The 17,749-nt window shown below is 44.1% G+C and overlaps 1 protein-coding gene across 1 annotated transcript in view; it reads left to right on the plus strand.

Moving 5' to 3' along the window:
- Nucleotides 1-17,749, plus strand: part of SLC12A8 (solute carrier family 12 member 8) — a 119,923-nt gene that overhangs the window by 13,126 nt on the left and 89,048 nt on the right. The window contains exon 4 of the mRNA XM_012808391.2: nucleotides 1,819-2,050. Within this exon, the coding sequence (XP_012663845.1) occupies nucleotides 1,819-2,050 (232 nt within the window). The remainder of the gene's footprint in view (nucleotides 1-1,818; nucleotides 2,051-17,749) is intronic.

Raw genomic sequence — 17,749 nt, forward strand, 5'->3', positions numbered from 1 at the left:
AGGTAGGTCTCTCTACCCACCTCCCTCTTTCTTTCTCTGTCTCAGAGATGATTGCATTTCTCCCACATCTCCTGGGCTTCCCTCTTCGTCCAAATATAGATAGAAATGCTTATTACTATGGGACATTGAAAGGGCTAGAATAACTGTTTAAGCTAAGTGTGTAAATTTGGATGATAGTGACAAAGATGTTATATACCTAGTTACAAAGTAAGGTGATTTCAGTGAAGAATGGCCTTGTTCGTGAGCCCCCCTCAAATACAGAAGTCATATCATTACCCTTCTGGCCTTTATACAAAAGGGCTAGAAGCTTGTGGTCCTGCTTCCTACAGCACTTTTCATGTGGTCAGCATATCACAAAGTATTTATTGAATGCTCGCTGCATACTTAGCAAATGCAGGGTATTTTAAGAGGTGTAATCAGCATAAAAAATTTTATGATGTTTGCGTTTTTTAAGATGTTTGCATTCTTAGTGGTGAGACAGGAAGTCAAACTTACATGGCACTGGCAGTAAGCATCATACTTATTTAGAAAAGAGGGATGAGGAAAAGCTTCGTGGGAAAGGAGGGATTTGAATTTGTTCCCTAGGAGAATGGCTATGGCAAGGCTACAGTGGTGAGAGTGACCTGGTGGACCTGGGGACAGTGAAGGGACAAATCTGAGGAGAGAAGGGGGCCAAGGCTAAGGAATTATGGAAAGTGTTATTTTCAGTGATTTAATTTGAAATGATCTTTCAAATAGTTCCCAAAAGAGAAAACTATGATTATGAGGCAAATATAAAATAACTATGTGCCACAGATTTTTTTTTTTTTAGAGACAAAGTCTCACTCTGTTGCCCTAGGTAGAGTGCTGTGGTGTCACAGCTCACAGCTATTTTTTTGTTGCAGTTTGGCTGGGGCTGGGTTCAAACCCTCCACCCTCTGTATATGGGCCTGGCGCCCTACCCACTGAGCCACAGGTGCTGCCCCACAGATTTTATTTAATGAATGAATTAATGGAGGAGTCAGTAAAATGATAGAGAGCAAAAGGGGAAGACATGAGATGGGAAGAGACCAGTCATAAATTCATAGTTAGACAACTTCATAAATACATGTAAGGATAAGATTGCTGTATTAGATACAAAACTGTTAATGTCTTAGAGGACAGCAAACCCTTATCTTCTGTTCCACTGGGCAGAAATTATTTGCATCTCTACTTGGAAAAAAATCTATATATCAACATGTAATTCATTAAGTTTGGGACATTTAATACGTTTAATCAATAGCAAATAGTAAGTCAAACTAAGTTCAGTCACCTAGGTAATCTTTGGGTAGGCTTTGTCACATATGATATTGAAAAAGGTGTGCTACTTACTTTTTTTTTTTCTATTTCCAAGTTTTAGATGATTTTAAAAATAATACTGACCTACAAAGAACTGGAGGTAAAAACTATGGCTCACTGCAGTGCCCTTTTATGGCTCTGTAAGTGGGCCCCCTGTGCGCTCTTGTTCTGTATTTAGTCCTTGGGAAACGTGGACAGAGAAATTTAAAGGCCTCTTTGGCCTCTTCCTCCCTTGGTCTTTTCATCTTATGCTGGACAGCCAGCTCTCAGCTTGGGCTCAGCATTCATTCCCTAGTGAAGATGTTGAGCAGAAATGGGCCCTGAAGCAGGTTCCTAGGCAGGAAGGGACTGTTTATCCCCACACCAGGTCCCAAGTGCTGAGCTAGGCCCAACTGAGTGTGCTGAGGGGGGAGCAGGGCTCCCAGTGCCCGGCGGCTCTGCCTGGGGGCTCTGCAGTCTTCTCTGTCTTGCTGACTCTTCCTACCTGGACTCGCATGTCAGTGTGTTGCAGGTGCCATGTATATCACCGGCTTTGCTGAATCCATCTCAGATTTGCTGGGCCTCGGGAATATCTGGGCTGTGCGAGGAATTTCAGTTGTGGTGCTTCTGGCCTTGCTGGGGATTAACCTAGCAGGTGTCAAATGGATAATCCGCCTCCAACTGCTGCTGCTGTTCCTGCTGGCCGTGTCCACGCTGGACTTCGTGGTGGGCTCTTTCACCCACCTGGACCCAGGTAAGCCACACAGCCGTATGCATTTGTGCTGCTTTGTTCACAGGTGGTGTTTGCAGACCACACCCCCTCCCTCCCATAGGCTGTTGGGGATCACCTGAGTGGGTGAGCCTTGGTGCGGCTTCATGGGCTTGGAAGCTCCCCTTCACACAATAGCACATTTGCTGTGTATTCTTCTATTTACTTTCTATTTTTAAAAAAGCCAGAAAATGTAGGTAAAACAAAAAGACAGAACTGGATGGGTAAATATACATATCAAATTCCTGACAGTGATGGAAGAGTAGGCAAGAATTATGGTATGTGGGTAGGGAAGAAAATAATTTTATCTGCCTTCTTTTCTTTTCTTTTCTTTTCTTTTCTTTTCTTTTCTTTTCTTTTCTTTTCATTTCCCTTCCCTTCCCTTCCCTTCCCTTCCCTTCTTTCCCCTCCCCTCCCCTTCCCTCCCCTCCTCTCCCCTTCTTGGATTTGATATAACCAATGTTAACAATTGCCATTTCTGGGTGATAGGGACAGATATATGTTTGATTATTTATAGTTTTCTGTGTAACATTTTTTTCAACATAAAAATATGAATCCATTAACTAAGCTCAGTGGCTCACGCCTGTAATCCTAGCAATCTGGGAGGCTGAGGTGGGATCCTCCCTCGAGCTCAGGAATTTAAGAGCAGCCTGAGCAAGAGTGAGACCCCCTCCCTACTAAAAATACAAAAACTAGACTGTTGTTGTGGAGGGCACCCGTAGTCTTAGCTACTTGGGAGGCTGAGGCAAGAGGATCACTTGGGCCCCCCCAAAAGGCAAAGCATCCAGATATAGTTTTGCATCCTTTGGAAATGGGATCATATATTTGCAGTCAGTCACTGTATAATCTAACCCTGGGTTTTTCTTCATCCTTCAGGATGGTTGACAACTCTAATCCTAAATTCTTATGCCTTAGGGGAGAAGCTATTAAAGCTATTACCCGGCTGTCTGTAACTTTGTAACTTTATGATTTGGGTTGGTTCCACACCAAAAGTCTTTGCTCCTCCCCAAATTACAGAGCCTCCTGGGATCCAGCTGCTTGATATTTTGCCCTTAAGGGACTGTCTTTATATGGCAATGGTGACCAGGCATCTACATTGGAATATGGCAGGGAAGGGGAGATAGGGCCACTAGCTGTGTTTTTAAAGAATCCTGCAGCACAGACAGTAACCTCTTGATGGTGGTGGTGGTGGTCATGGCTAAGGTGACCAGATTTTAACATTGGTAAAGTGGGACACCATTGACCAGGGTGGGGTGGGGGGGTTCTTAATTAAAAATTTGGTCTATATGGAGCAACAAAAATTTTCATGGAACTCAAAAATAGTATTGTAATATATATTTTTAATTTCAACCTAAGTACAATTTACAAATATAATACATTAAAAAATTATGTATAGTATTATTTTATTCTTTGGCATATTTCTCATTTGAGTGAATTTTTTTTAGTAGATTGCTGTCGTTGTTTAAAAGGTCATGAAATTTTTCACAAGGATTTGTTAAATTATATTTCACATATAAAATGGCTTTCAAAGTCTCAACACTTAATTGTGATTTTTCTGATGTTCACACTTTATTTACCATAGAAAAAATGTGTTCAGTCACAGTATTAGTTCCTGGTAAGGGCAGCACATATCCCACAATTTTTAGTGCATTATTGTATGGAACATGGTTTGTTTCAAAATGATAAAATATTTCTAACCATTTGTTCTCTATTGTGATTTTTGCTGATGTCCAAGATTTAACCTTTTCCTTATCAATATATTTTTTTAAATAATGATACCTTGTAAGTTGTGTCACTTTCAAGGCCAGTGCTAGACTTTTTGCTGCCACTATAAAATACAAATAATACAAGTACTGTCTGGTAAATTCATGAAATAAATAAATAAATTACTTACCTAAATTATCTGAATAGCTGATTTGTTGACATCACTTGTTTAGCACTAGCACACAGTACGATGTGTATCGTCTGAGAGACAGTTACAAAATGTTTTCGTGGTTGCCAATGCCAAAAAATGCCATTATTCATTAAGTCCAAACAATGGTGGTCGAATTCTAACAACTGATCAATAATGTGAACTTTGATAAGCAGTTCTCAATAATCAGTTCTCAACAATTATTTGTTATTATTAAAGTTTAACATTATAAAATTAATAAAAATAATATAAAACTCATATCCTGGTGAAATAGCCACATGGCAGCCAAAAACTGTCTATTCCCTTCCCATTCTCCTGCTGTTCCCTAGTTTGTTGTGCATTCTTTCCAAAAATTGGGACTTTTTAAAATGCTGCAGGATACAGGACAAATTGTTAAAAATCAAGCCTGTCCCACCAAAAGTGGGACGTCTGGTCACCTTAGTCATGGCAAATGCATTTGACGGAGCGCTTAATGTATGCCAGGCATTGTGCTTAGTCTTCATAGCTTATTTTATCCTTACCAAGACTTCTTGAGGTACGAGTAATTATATCCATTTTACAGGTGAGGAAACTGGGGCTCCAATATTAAATAGTTTGTGGCAATGATAGCAGAGCTGGGATTCAAAACCAGATCTATTTGATGCTGAAGCCGAGCTGTTCCCCATGGTGAGAAGCTGGGCCTGTTTTCACACTACGTGGGGTCTTTTTTGTGATAGCAGCTCTGCTTTCCCCCTCTGAGGCTGCCCCTGCTATGACTAAAAAGGCTTTTATAAAAATATTGGTTATAGGGAAGTCAGAATTCAGTTGGTTCACACTGGTCTTACCGTTTCTTCATGTTAAAATTCTCCTGCTGGGAAATTGTCACTCCCCTGAACTCCTTGAATGTCCTTTACTTTCTGGCATCCTGGTCCCTCTCCAACCCCCCCGCCCCCACCAGACTGCCCCATGATCCAGTACCGTGGGCTTCCTTCAGTGCTAAGGGCCGGTGTGGTGTCCGTGCTGATCACCTAAGCCTGGATTAGCTTGATAAATATGTAGAGCATCTCTGTTGGAGGGCAAGGGTGGTATTTTCCTGGCCTCATACCACCCTGCTCAACAGCCCACAGACTACAGGAAACTTACTGGCCTTTGGCTGTCAGACTATCAGCAAAGGAGAAGGAGAGTCCCACTCAGTCCCTGATTCCCAGCTGCCTTCCCCTTCCACTGACGGGGCTGCTAAAAGAGCATGATTAGTTAAGTTGCAGGGGAACACCACTGGCCTCTGTGAAACCTTACACCAAGCTGAGGCATTTTCCTTCTTGATTAGAAGTTTTCTTAGCTACTTTTCTAAGTTGCCAAATATTTCTCTTTCCTTCTGGTCAATACATTAGCACAGTGTAGTGTGAAACGAAATTTATTTTCAATCATTCCCATAGCAACTGGCCCCTCTAGAATCTGTTTTTGGTATCACTGATGTTTTATATGGGCTACTTTCTTACTTTCTTTGCGGTTAAAAATCCAAACTGAAACCAAACTGTGAACCTTCGGAATGGTTTAGCAGAATGATGTCAACTCTTAAAAAAAAATCCATATACATAGACATGTGAAAAAAGACTAGAAGGAACTGTGCCTGAGGGTTAACAGTGATTATCGTTCTGTTGAAACTTTGTATGGCAGGATTGCCTTATTTCTACTTTTCCTTCAGTTGACTGGTATTAACTTTTTTTTAAATTAGTGAACTCATTTTTAGAGTAGTTTTACAGAAAGTTGACCAGATAGTACAGCAGTTCCCATACCCTTCCCCATCACAGGTTCCCCTTTTATTGGCATCTTCTGTTAATGTGGCACACTTGTTACAATATTGATATTGTTATTGTTAATGACTAACGTCCATAGTTTAGTGTGGTATATTCTGTATGTTTTAACAAATTCCTTGTATCCACTATTACAATATCACACAGAAGAGTTTCACTGCCCTAAAAATCCCTTGTGCTCCACCTATAAACCACCCCCCCCAACTCCTGGCAACCTCCCATCTTTTTACTATGTTTATAGTTTTAGAATGTCATATAGCTGGGATCACACAGAACGTAACCTTGTCAGGCTGATTTCTTTCACTTTGTGATATGCATCTAGGGTTCCTCCGTGTCTTTTTGTGACTTGATAGCTCATTCCTCATTTCTATTTACCACTGAATAATATTCCATTATCTGGATGCTTATTCATCAATTTACCTGCCTAGAGGACATCTTGGTTGCTTCCTGTTTAGGGCAATTATGAATGAAACTGCTATAAACATCTGTGTCCAAGTTTTTCTGAGGATATATTTTCAACTCATTTGGGTAAATATCTAGACATAGGATTGTTGGGTCATATGGTAAGACTATGTTTAACTTTGTAAAAAACTCAAACTGGCTTCTAAAGTGATTGTATCATTTTATATCTCCACCAGCAGTGAATAAGAGTTCCTATTGCTCCTCATCTTTGCCTGCATTTGGTATTGTCAGTTTTTTGTTTTTGTTTTTGTTTAGTCATTCTAATAGGTGTGCAATGTATCTCCTTGTTGTTTTAATTCACAATTCTCTAATGGCATGTGATATTGAGCGTGTTTTTGTGTGCTTATTTGACATCTGTATATAATCTTTGATGGAGTGTCTGTCTAGATTTTTTGCCCTTTTAAAAAATTGACTTGTTTTCTTCCTGTTGATTTTAAGTGTTCTTTGTACATTTTGATTATAGGCCTTTTATCAGACTTTTTTTTTTTTGAGACAGAGCCTCACTCTGTTGCCCCAGACTCGAGCCTAGCTCACAGCAACCTCAAACTCCTGGGCCCAGGTGGTCTTCCTGCCTCAGCCTCCCAAGGAGCTGGGACTGTAAGTGCCTGCCATAACACCCCACTAATTTTTCTGGTTGGTGCTCTGGCTCAGGTCTCTCACAGGATTCCGTCAGTATTAATCAGCTGCAATCATCTGAAGGCTTGTTTGGGGACTGGGAGTAGGAGAGCTCACTGGCAAGTTGGTATCACTTGTTCCTGGGAGGCTCAGGTCCTCTCCATGTGATCCTTTCCTGAGTGCTGCTTTAGTGACCTCCAGACACAGGTGAGTAAGTCATTACCCAGAGCAAACAATCAGAGACAGAGAAAGAAAAGATAAAAGCTTTTCTTTTTTATGATCTAGCCTCAGAGGCCACATAGCAGAATTTCCACCATAATCTATGCTTTTGAGTGACTCACTAAGTCTGGCCCTCATTCACACAAAGGGGAATTAGTTTCAGCCTTTTGGAGGGAGAAATATCAAAGAATTTACAGGCACATTTTAAAGTACAACAGTTAATTTTAAAACCAGAAAAACAATTAAATACATGTATGTTAAACTGTATTTTTCTCTTTGTTTATGTCTTTAAAATAAAAACATTTTTATATTGTAAAAAAGAAAACTTGGGTGGTGCCTGTGGCTCAAAGGAGTAGGGTGCTGGCCCCATATGCCAGAGGTGGTTGGTTCAAACCCAGCCCTGGCCAAAACTGCAAAAAAAAAAAGAAAGAAAACTTAAAATTTGTAAAGCGAAAAGTCAAAGTATTCTCCCCCCACTGCATTCTCCTACCCCTACTCCTCACACAGAAACTGGTACATATCTTTCCAGTCTATTCTCTGTACTCATCTAAGCAAACATGCACACATGCATGTATGTAAACGTGAACAGCGTGGTTCTTTGTAAAAATGTCATTAAATTCTACCTTGTCTTGCTACATTCCCCTCCCTCCACTCTTACCATGCATGTGCATCCTTCAGTGTCAGTACACTTAGGATTCTCTCAATGTTTTAAAACGCCTGCACAGCATTCCGAGTTATAGATTTAAAATGCTTTATGTTTAAAGATTAATTTATTGATGGCTATTTGGGGTATTTTACAGTTTGTTGCTGTTATAAATATTGTTGATGTGAACATCCTGTGTATGTACAGAAGTTGGAGCTCATTCCTATAGGGTCAAGGCTTATAAGTAGAACTCACAGGACAAAGGCAATCGCATTTTCAATTTTGTTCGGTTCTGCCAAATTGCCCTTGAATAATGTTGGTCCATTCTGAACTCCTAGTGATGGTAGGTAAGAGTCTTTGATTCTCCATATCTTGGAAAATAATGGATATTACAATGAATAAAAGAGTAGTAAAAAAGAATAAAGTAGTAAAGTAGTAAAAGATTGGTGGTTGATAGTAAAGTAGTAAAAAAGATCGGTGGTTGTCAGGAGGTGGAGGGTGGTTTACAGGTGGAGCACAGGGGATTTTTAGGGCAGTGAAACTCTTCTGTATGATATTTTAATGGTGAATACATGGGATTATATTGTGTATAACTTGGAAATGGTGCTGTTTAAAAAATGTGTATTTGTACAATATATGAATTCCTTAACCTCACCTCTCTCTAACTTTCCTATTTGGCCTCTTCTCTACACACTGAAACACTTCAAGTTGTTTAAAAACGTGATACTAAGATCAAAAGGGAAATTTACCCTGGACTGCTCAATTTCAAGGCCCCAGTGGAGGAAAGCTCACTCCAGCAAAAACAAAACAAAAGAAAACAAAAAACCCTCAATCTTTTAAATTTCTGCCATGAGATAGGCCAAAAAAATGTAATCTCTTCTTGTTTTTTGAGGAAGTCTCACTCTGTTGCCCCAGTCTAGCGTGCCTTGCCCTCAGCCCAGCTCACATCAACCTCAAGCTCCTGGGTTCAAGTGATCCTCTTGCCTCAGCCTCCTTAGTAGCTGGGACTACAGATACCCGCCACAATGCCCTGCTAATTTTTCTATTTTTAGTAAAGGTGGGAGTCTCATTCTTCCTCAAGCTGATCTTGAATTCTTGAGCACCAGGGATCCTCCCACTTGAGCCTTCCAGAGTGTGAGAATTACAGGCGTGAGCCACCACATCTAGACAATGTATCTTTTCTTAAAATTTGCTTTTCTGAAATCGTAAATGAGGATGATTTTTTTCATATATTTATTGACACTGTATTCCCTTTTCATTGAATTCTCTATAATTTTTTCCTTTTTTTCATGAGCTTATCTTTTTAATGATTTATAAACACTCTTCTATCTTAGGATTAATTCAGCACAAAACAATTATTTGTTTAGTTTTATTAGTACTGAATGATGCTTATTAGATATGTTGAAAACATTTTTTTTGTAATATGTCATCTGTCCTTTTAAAATTGATTTTTATACTTCATGGAAGTAATACATATGCATAGAAATATTCATTTTTTTAGGCCAAATTATACTCTGATTGTTTTCTTTCTTGTGTATCTTCCAGCTTTTCTCAAAATTAAGTTTACCCCATATATTAGCTTCTCCAGGGCTGCCCTTAACAAATTACTACAACTGTGGTGGCTTAAAACAACCAAAATTTATTCTTTCCCAGTTCTGGAGGCTAGAGGTTTGCAATCAGGTGTTGGCAGGAAAGTGGCTTCCTGGCTCGGCGCCTGTGGCTCAAGTGGCTAAGGCGCCAGCCACATACACCTAAGGTGGCGGGTTCGAATCCCCAGCCTGGCCCGCCAAACAACAATGATGGCTGCAACCAAAAAAAAAGAAAATGGCCAGGCGTTATGGCAGGTGCCTATAGTCCCAGCTACTTGGGAGGCTGAGGCAGGAGACTCTCTTGAGCCCAGGAGTTGGAGGTTGCTGTGAGCTGTGATGCCATGGCACTCTACCCAGGGGGATAGCTTGAGGCTCTGTCTCAAAAAAAAAAAAAAAAGAAAAAAAAGAAAGTGGCTTCCTTCAGAGGCTCCAGGGGAGTAGCTCCAGGCTGATCTGACCTGGGGATTCTTTTTTTTGTTTGTTTGTTTGTTTGTTTTTGAGACGGAGCCTCAAGCTAGCCCCCTGGGTACAGTGCCATGGCATCACGCTCACAGCAACCTCCAACTCCGGGGCTCAAGCGATTCTCCTGCCTCAGCTTCCCAAGTAGCTGGGACTACAGGCGCCCGCCACAACGCCTGGCCATTTTTTGGTTGCAGCCATCATTGTTGTTTGGCGGACCCGGGCTGGGGATTTGAACCCGCCACCTTAGGTGTATGTGGCTGGCGCCTTAGCCGCTTGAGCCACAGGCGCTGAGCCTGACCTGGGGATTCTTAATTTAAGTATATCTGCAAAGACTTTTTTTCACACGTTCTCAGGGTTAGGACCTGGGACACATTTTTCAGGGACCACCATTCAACTTATCATACTTCTTTATTTTGGTTATTTTCTAGGGTTTTATTAACACATGTAAAAATGCTCCTTAAAGCTCTCCTTGGAGACTGCCTTTGGCCTCCTTCTCCTGGAGGGACGCTCTCCAGCCTGGATCCCTGCTGTTGTGCTGGTTCTTCCCGTCCCTGCTCCCAGGCATTGATTGATCCCTGTTGTCTGGATCCCAGACCATCCTCTTCTGTCTGAGACAGCAAATGTCGTTCTTCCACCTTCACATGCGATTGGCAGGAAATATCATATCTAGGTTGAAAAGAATTTTCCTGTAGAATTGTGAAGTTATCATGGCTTTGTCTTTGTCCTCTATTATTCGATGGAACCCAGGGAGGCTATTCTGACTTTTGCTCTTGGTAGATGACTTTGTTTCTCTTCTAAGTCCTTAGAATCGTCCCATTGGCCCTGACGGTCTACGGTTTCATAATGACGATTTTTATTTATTGGCTTGGGTCTGTTTAGTCTGGGACTTTCAATGTATTTGACAATCTCTTTGTTTTTCTCTGGTTTTTGATTTGTCTTCTTGAATTCTGACTAGTCAGGTATTAGAGCTCCTGGTTTGAACTTTCTGGTACTATTATTATTACTTTTTAATCTTTTCTTTTATAAAGTTCACCTTTTTTCCCCCCTCCCTACTTTGTGGGAGACTTCTTCAGCTTTATATCTGATCTTTCTACTGCATTTTTTATTTTGGCTTTTATTTCCAAGAGTTCTTTCTTGTTCCCCAATTGCTAATTTTAAAATCACACCCTGTTCTTGTTTCATGGATATAATGTCTCCTGACTGTCTCCGGCTATCAAATATAAGGGTGATTTTATTTTTGTTTTAAATTTTCTTTTGCTCTCTATTTTGCTTTCCGCCCCCCCAAGTCCGCCCCGCCACCACCACCACTATGATCTTGTTTTATCTCCCTGTTAACTGCCAGCAGCTTTCTTCAAAGGCCTGGTAGCCCTGGGTTGTTCATTCATTTTTATTGATAAGCCAGTACAGGGCTGATTATTCCGTGCACAGCCCCCGTGGGTGGCAGGTGGGTGGGCATCACATTGGCTGATCTTGTGGCAAACTGGGATGTTTCTTTGGAAGTGTTCTGAATGTCAGTTTCTGCGAGTCTTTCCCCTGAGGCAGTTTGTATTCCCCAGAGAAGGATCTCCAGTCTCCTTCCAGGGAGGTCCCTGGCTGCCACAGTTCTTGGAGCCGGGTGGAGGACGGAGAGGGGCAGGGGGCCTCACAGTCAGGGTGCAGGCTTTCATTAGTCTGATTTTCCTCCTGGCATATCCTTCCCCCAACTGGGTCCCTCTGTCTCAAGCTGTCTCCCTCTGTTAGCCTATGTGTCATGATTCTCATTTTGCCTCCACACTTCCCTTATCAATGGTCTTCCTCATCACCCCTATTTCCTCATCTCCCAGCTCCTTGGCCTGCAGGCCGGCAGCCGGGCCCCTCTTCCTTCCTCCATGTCCTGTCCTTCTAAAACAAGCATCATTGTACAAGACTCTGTGAAGACAGAGCTTCATTACTGTAAAAAGCTAAACAGCACGAGAACTTAATTTAAACAAGACACTCTCAAGCATTTGTTTGGCTTAAAGTTCCTAAAATGCCATTTTGTTGGCTCATATTTTCATTTATGTAAGATCACTGTCATGCCAAAACGATCTTATTGCCATAGAAGTCAGGCAAATATAGAGAAAATACATTTTAGAAAATAAAGTAACATGTGGTACATTTGAATTCTATGTCCTGCATTTAAAAATGAAATCATGCCTCTCCAGGCTTAATTTTTTGGTTATCTAGGAAGACAGTGGCCTGCATCCCGGTTGTGCCCTCGCATTGCCCGCTCTGCTGTGCAGGGGCACTCTGCCGTCTGTGCACGGCAGGGCCAGGCACGGCTGGCTCCTGCTGACTGCAGCAGGTGGGAGCTGCTTCTGCTGGCTGAGGAAGGGGCTTGTGCTTGGCTCTTAAGCCAAGGGCTCTGCCTGGGAGCTACAAAGAAGGAACAAATACGCTTGCCTCTGCCCACTGCAGAGATTGCTGTGTCTCAGGTCCCCATGATCCTTGATCTCTAGAACATTTACTCATTTCTTACATGTGACACCTTTTGTCCTGTTGACCACCTGTGGGGACTTGAAATCTTCTACTCCGGTTACTTCTGTGACATGATGCTATCTGGGCTCTCTTCTCCATCTTCCTGTCCCCTGTTGTGGGCAGGAGGGACCCTGGAGCTCAGTCCTTTGCTGTCAGTGATCTTGTCGTGCCTACAGCGTGGCCTCACAGATAGCCTTCCCCGGTTGCGGTGCTCTCCTCTCCTCCAGCTTCCTTGAACTTGGCTCCCATATCACCAAGGTCTGTTCGCCTACCTGGCAATCTGGGCTTCATCCTGAAGTAAAGACAAGCAAAGTCCTCAATATCTCCCCCTGCCTTTACTTACCCTCTTCCTACCCTCTTCTCTCCAGACCTCGACTCCACCCCAAACACTCAATGAGCAAACAATTATCTTGTCTTCTGAACGTCTGTCACCATTTCTCTAAAAATGGAAAAGTTTTCCTGGAAAACTTGGAAAATGACATTTGTTTTTTGAGCCAGAGTCTCACTCTGTTGCCCAGGCGATAGTGTTGTAGCGTTGTCATAGCTCACAGCAACCTCGAACTCCTGGGCTCAAGGCATCCTCCTGCCTCAGCCTCCCGGAGTGCTGGGATGACAAACACGAGCCACTATGCGCGGCCCAGAGATGCCTTTGATTTCTCCATGCACTTTAGGCTTGCCGGTCCTTGTTGGTTCCACATCTCTCACCTGTCATCTGCAGATGCCATTTCTTCTGTGGCCACTTAGATAATTTCCAGATATCAATTTATCCTTTGAGGATCTTCCTTCTGGTTGTCTCCAGCTATCTCTGAACGGTGACCAACACCTGTACACTGAGGCCAGAGCACGCTTCCTAAAACAGGGCTTTGTTTCTGTCTCTCCCCAGCTTACTTCAGTGGCTTTTTATTGCTATAGGACAGAATCCAGGCCCATTTGGTTTCCATTCCCTGAGCTTCACGGTCCATTCCTAAATTACTCCTTTAGTTCTATCTCCAACTCTGCTCCTTCCTGAGCAATTCTCTTCCCCTCAAACTGTGTGCTCACTGATTTATGAATACATATGACTACAGCCCTGCTTCTGCTTCTGGAATTCTCTTCACCATGTTCTGTTGGACACAAGTTCTTACTCTTGGATGCAGCAGTTTGTGGAAATTGTATGTGAAGAGGACCTGGTCTAAAATTCAGGATTTCTGTGTGGTGTCTAGCAGTGTTAGATGTTCTGAGCCTCAGTTTTCTCATCAGTAAAAACAAGGATAGAGATCATATTTATGTCTCCAAGTTGCCTTCCTGCTGTGTGGCAGCCAGGCCCCTGGAGATCCTTGCAGAAAGCCGCTGCTGCAGCCCACCAGGCCCTCAGGGACATCAGTGAGGGCATTTGAGACTCTGGTTCCTTGTTAAAAGTTTAAAAATTTCCTGGAAGAATAATAATTCAAATATATCAAAAAATAAGATAGCTGATACCCATTTATTCACCAGCCAAATTTAATGGGTAATATTTTGCCAGTTTTGTTTCAGAGCTCTATTAAAAATAAAATTAAATAGAGCATTATAGATCCTGGTTCAGTCCTATTTTCATCTCCTGCCTCGGCTCTCCCAGGCGAGCACCATCCTGAGGTGTGTGTTTATTTTTCTACCATATATAGATGGCCACCAGTGGATTCTTCTATGGTTCGGTGTTTGAGAACCCTATATCCATTTTATCATACTTCGTGGATCCTTTCATGTGATAAATATTTGAATGGGGAATGAATGAATGATTTTTGTAATTTGCTTTTATCACCCAGTGTATTTTTGAGATTTATCTAGGTTATCACATGCTGTGGCATTTCACTCACTTTAACGGGAGACAGAGACAAGTTACCAGGTGGTGACAGGGCTGTGGGACGGGTTCTCACAGGGTGCCAGGTGCTCCTCAGGGGTCTCAGGGCAGCAGGAGAGGCAAGAGATGCTTTTCAGAGGGGATTAGCTCTGAGCTCAGGGCTGAGAGAATACGGGATTTAGCAGAGGAAGGAGGGAAGGAAGCAGCTTCTGCAAACACCCCAGGGAGCCCCGGCGTGAGGGGACAGATGCAGAGATGGGCAGAGCCAGTTCAGGGTAGCCCTTGCCCACCTCTCTGAGCGGCTCGGGCTTCATCCTGGGGAAACCTGACATCAGTTTTATGGCTCTGGCCCCGATATGGAAAATGGCTTGGAAGAGGAATGAAGAATGGAGGCAAGAGAGTCCCATGAGAGGCTACTGTGGTGCCGGCAGAGCCATGTTAAGTGCTTCCTCTGGGGATGGGGAAGGGAAGGTGAAGGAAGATGGGGTGGGGTGAGAGGAGGCTGACACTGGGCCCAGGGATCTGGGAGGAACATGGCACCGGAACAGAATGGGGGGTTGGCGAGGCCAGTGGCAGGTTGGAGTTGGGCCTACGTGGAGATGCCCAGTAGCAGCTGCAGATGGTGCAGTCGGGGGAGACAGAACCACTGGCAGTGTGGGAGTGGGTGAGCCCTGGGGTGGGCTGGGCAATGGGAGAGTGTGCTGATTTAGAAGCAGAAAGCACCGTATTTGTTCAGATGGAATGTAATTCACCGAAAGAGTTATTTTTTTCTGTTCTATGTTTTTTAAAAAAACCACTTTGACAAAATTCCAGGCATACAAAGTGGGTAAACTAAACGTTAATATTCTGTACACAGGAATACACTGAGAATCTCCTCAGGGGACTGTCCACCCTGTTCAGGAGGTAACGAGCACTCAAATGTTCTCATGCTCTGGGGGAATTCCTACCTGACCTGCATCTGGACAAGGCTTGGGTGCCCCTGCATGCACAGTGGCTGGCACACAGTGGGTATTCAGGAGGCACTCTGCAGGGGGAGCACACGGATGGAAAGATGGTGATGCAGCCTGCACAGGCTCCTCTGCCCCTGGGTCCCCGCTTCCCAGTGGCCCTGTTGAGATGAAGAGAGCAGTCTAAGTGCCACCATGATTCTGTAAAAAAGCCTTCCTGTGGGCTCCCTGCCCTTGTGGCGGGGGGGCATCTCTGGGGAGGGTTTTCTAGGCTGAGTGATTTAGGTAGTGCCCCGAATGGCCTCTGTGTGGAGTTGTGATTCTGACTTTGTTTTTCTGGCCTCTGAGGGCTGGAGAGCCTTGTCCCAGGACTGCTGGCTCAACCCTTCCTGTCTGCCCACCCAGGTCCTAGGAGGAAACACCGACTCCTTTGTGTGGAATGGCCTGTGGTGTCCTGGCATTTACATTTTACTTGAGGGGGAGGAGACTGGGAGTGCTGTGCAGGAAAGCCTTTTGTGTCCACTCTCACGTGAACCTCACAGGTGACCCTGCAGGGAGTGTGGCCAGGGCTATCTTCCCCATGCACAGTTGCAGGAACAGTAACCTAGAGAGGTAGTGTAGCTTCCAAGAAGCCAGGCCTTGGTATCCAGCCAGCCTCACAATAGCCAATGAATGCTTCAAATGAGGGCCTAGCCTCCCATCCTGGCCTCTGTTCCTCTGGTTCGTAGCCCTGTCTATACATCAGAAGCACCAGGGAGGCCTCAGGGGGAAATAAAAGAACCCCAAGCCCCATTCAAACCAAGCAGTCAGCACCGCTGGGGCGGGACATGTGCTCTGCATTCTCAAGAGAGCCAGGTGGTTGTACGGTGTGGCCAGGGCTAGGAAGCCTTGCCTGGCACCTCTACTCCTGTGGGTCCTGCTCTGTCAGCTGCAGAGACAGGCACTCAGGCTCACTGAAGGACAAACTAAAATGGGGCAAGGTCAAGTAGATCAGTTCCAGGCTGGCAGAACTCTGGGGACAAGACCATTGTTCCTGCTACACTTGGTGCAGGGTCAGGGAAGGGCCTGGAACTCTTCACTTAGCCCTGATGCAAGGGATCCTCTGTCCTTGGTCCTTCTCACCTGGCCTGTAGCAGGAACTTCTGGCCAACAGAGCCCTGGTTTCTCTTGCAAACCTGAATGGTTGGAAAGAACAGATCAGGAAACTCCTTGTCACAGCTATCACAGGTCTATCTCAGGTCTATCCCAGGGTCACAGTGGCCCTCAGGTGTTCTGTCTGCACCTATAGCTGTTCTCAGCTACGGCCACCGGTGCAGCACACAACCGCTTACTTGGGCATATGGGTGTAGGCCAGTGGTTCTCAACCTGTGGGACACGACCTCTTTAGAGGTTGAATGACCCTTTCATAGGGGTCGCCTAAATACATCCTGCATATCGGATATTTACATTACGATTCGTAACAGTAGCAAAATTATAGTTATGAAGTAGCAGCAAAAATAATTTTATGGTTGGGGGTCACCACAACATGAGGAACTGTACTAAAGGGCTGTGGCATTAGGAAGGTTGAGAACCACTGGTGCAGGCAAAGGAACGGTGATGGGGTGCCAACTCTGCGTCAGACACTTTGCTTGTCTCACTCTGTTTATCCTCCATGCAACACAGTGGGGTGGTCATTCCTTTGCAGGGTAGGAAGTCAGAGCCCCAAAGAGGTTACACAACTTTTCCAAAATTGCATAGTAAGTGGCTCACCCAAGATGTGAATTCAGAGGTACCTGACTCCAAAGTTCTGTCCCTCACTGTTCCCAGTGCTGCCTGGCTCCTACATGCCCTAGGAAAAGGTGGTGGATCTCTTGCTGCTACCTCTCTGCTTTCAGACCAAGAGTCTCTGAGAACTTGCCAGTCTCTGCAGGCCCTCTCATTCCTGGCTAGAACTACTAAGGCCAGAGCTGAGCCTTTGATGGAGACTGAGAGGACCAGGTACCAAGGTGGCTAAAATACTTTTCCCCAGTGCTACCAGGAACAGAGGCTGGAGACAAGCACAGCTGGCCAGGGCCAAATCCAGAACCCAAGACAGGAGGGAGCAGGTTAGGCTGCTCCCCTCTGGGTGCTCTGAGAGTACCCTCTTCCTGGAGAACACAGGGGTGAGGCCAGTCAGGGAGGCGGGCTGCTCAGCCCTTGGCCCTCCACATTGATGGTTGCAGGCAGCCTCATCCCAGCATGAATGAGAATTTCTGCCACTTTTTTGGGGTGGGTTTTGGAAGGTTGTGTTAATTCAGAAATATGCAGGGATCCCAGGACCCCTGGTTGGGACGGCAGACCTATCGGAATTTGTAGCTACAGTAAAATGGACAGGAAGCAGCAAGGAACATTTCATGTCTCTTGCAGACCTCTCCTGCTTTGTTTTTTTCCTTCTCCTCATCTCTTTCTGACTCCCTTTCCTTGCTGTCACTTTTTCTGGGCCTGATCTCTTTCCCTCTTTCTCTATCCATGGCTGGATCCTTGGGATGAGCTACTGTAGGGGTAGGGTGACCCCAGGTGGTCCAGCCTGGGGTCCTTCCACTGACCACCCTAACACCTCTTAGTAAATCAGAGATGCTTTTCATATATATATATGTATATGTTAATTACTGTCTACTTAGATACTTTTTTATACATGTGTGTGTGTATATATATATACACATGTAAATCAGTAAATCAGTAAATCAGTAAATCAGAGATGCTTTTCATATA

The sequence above is a fragment of the Otolemur garnettii genome, unplaced genomic scaffold, assembly GCF_000181295.1.
Source record: "Otolemur garnettii isolate 467f Iridium unplaced genomic scaffold, OtoGar3 scaffold00089, whole genome shotgun sequence".
In the NCBI taxonomy this organism is placed as follows: Eukaryota; Metazoa; Chordata; class Mammalia; order Primates; family Galagidae; genus Otolemur; species Otolemur garnettii.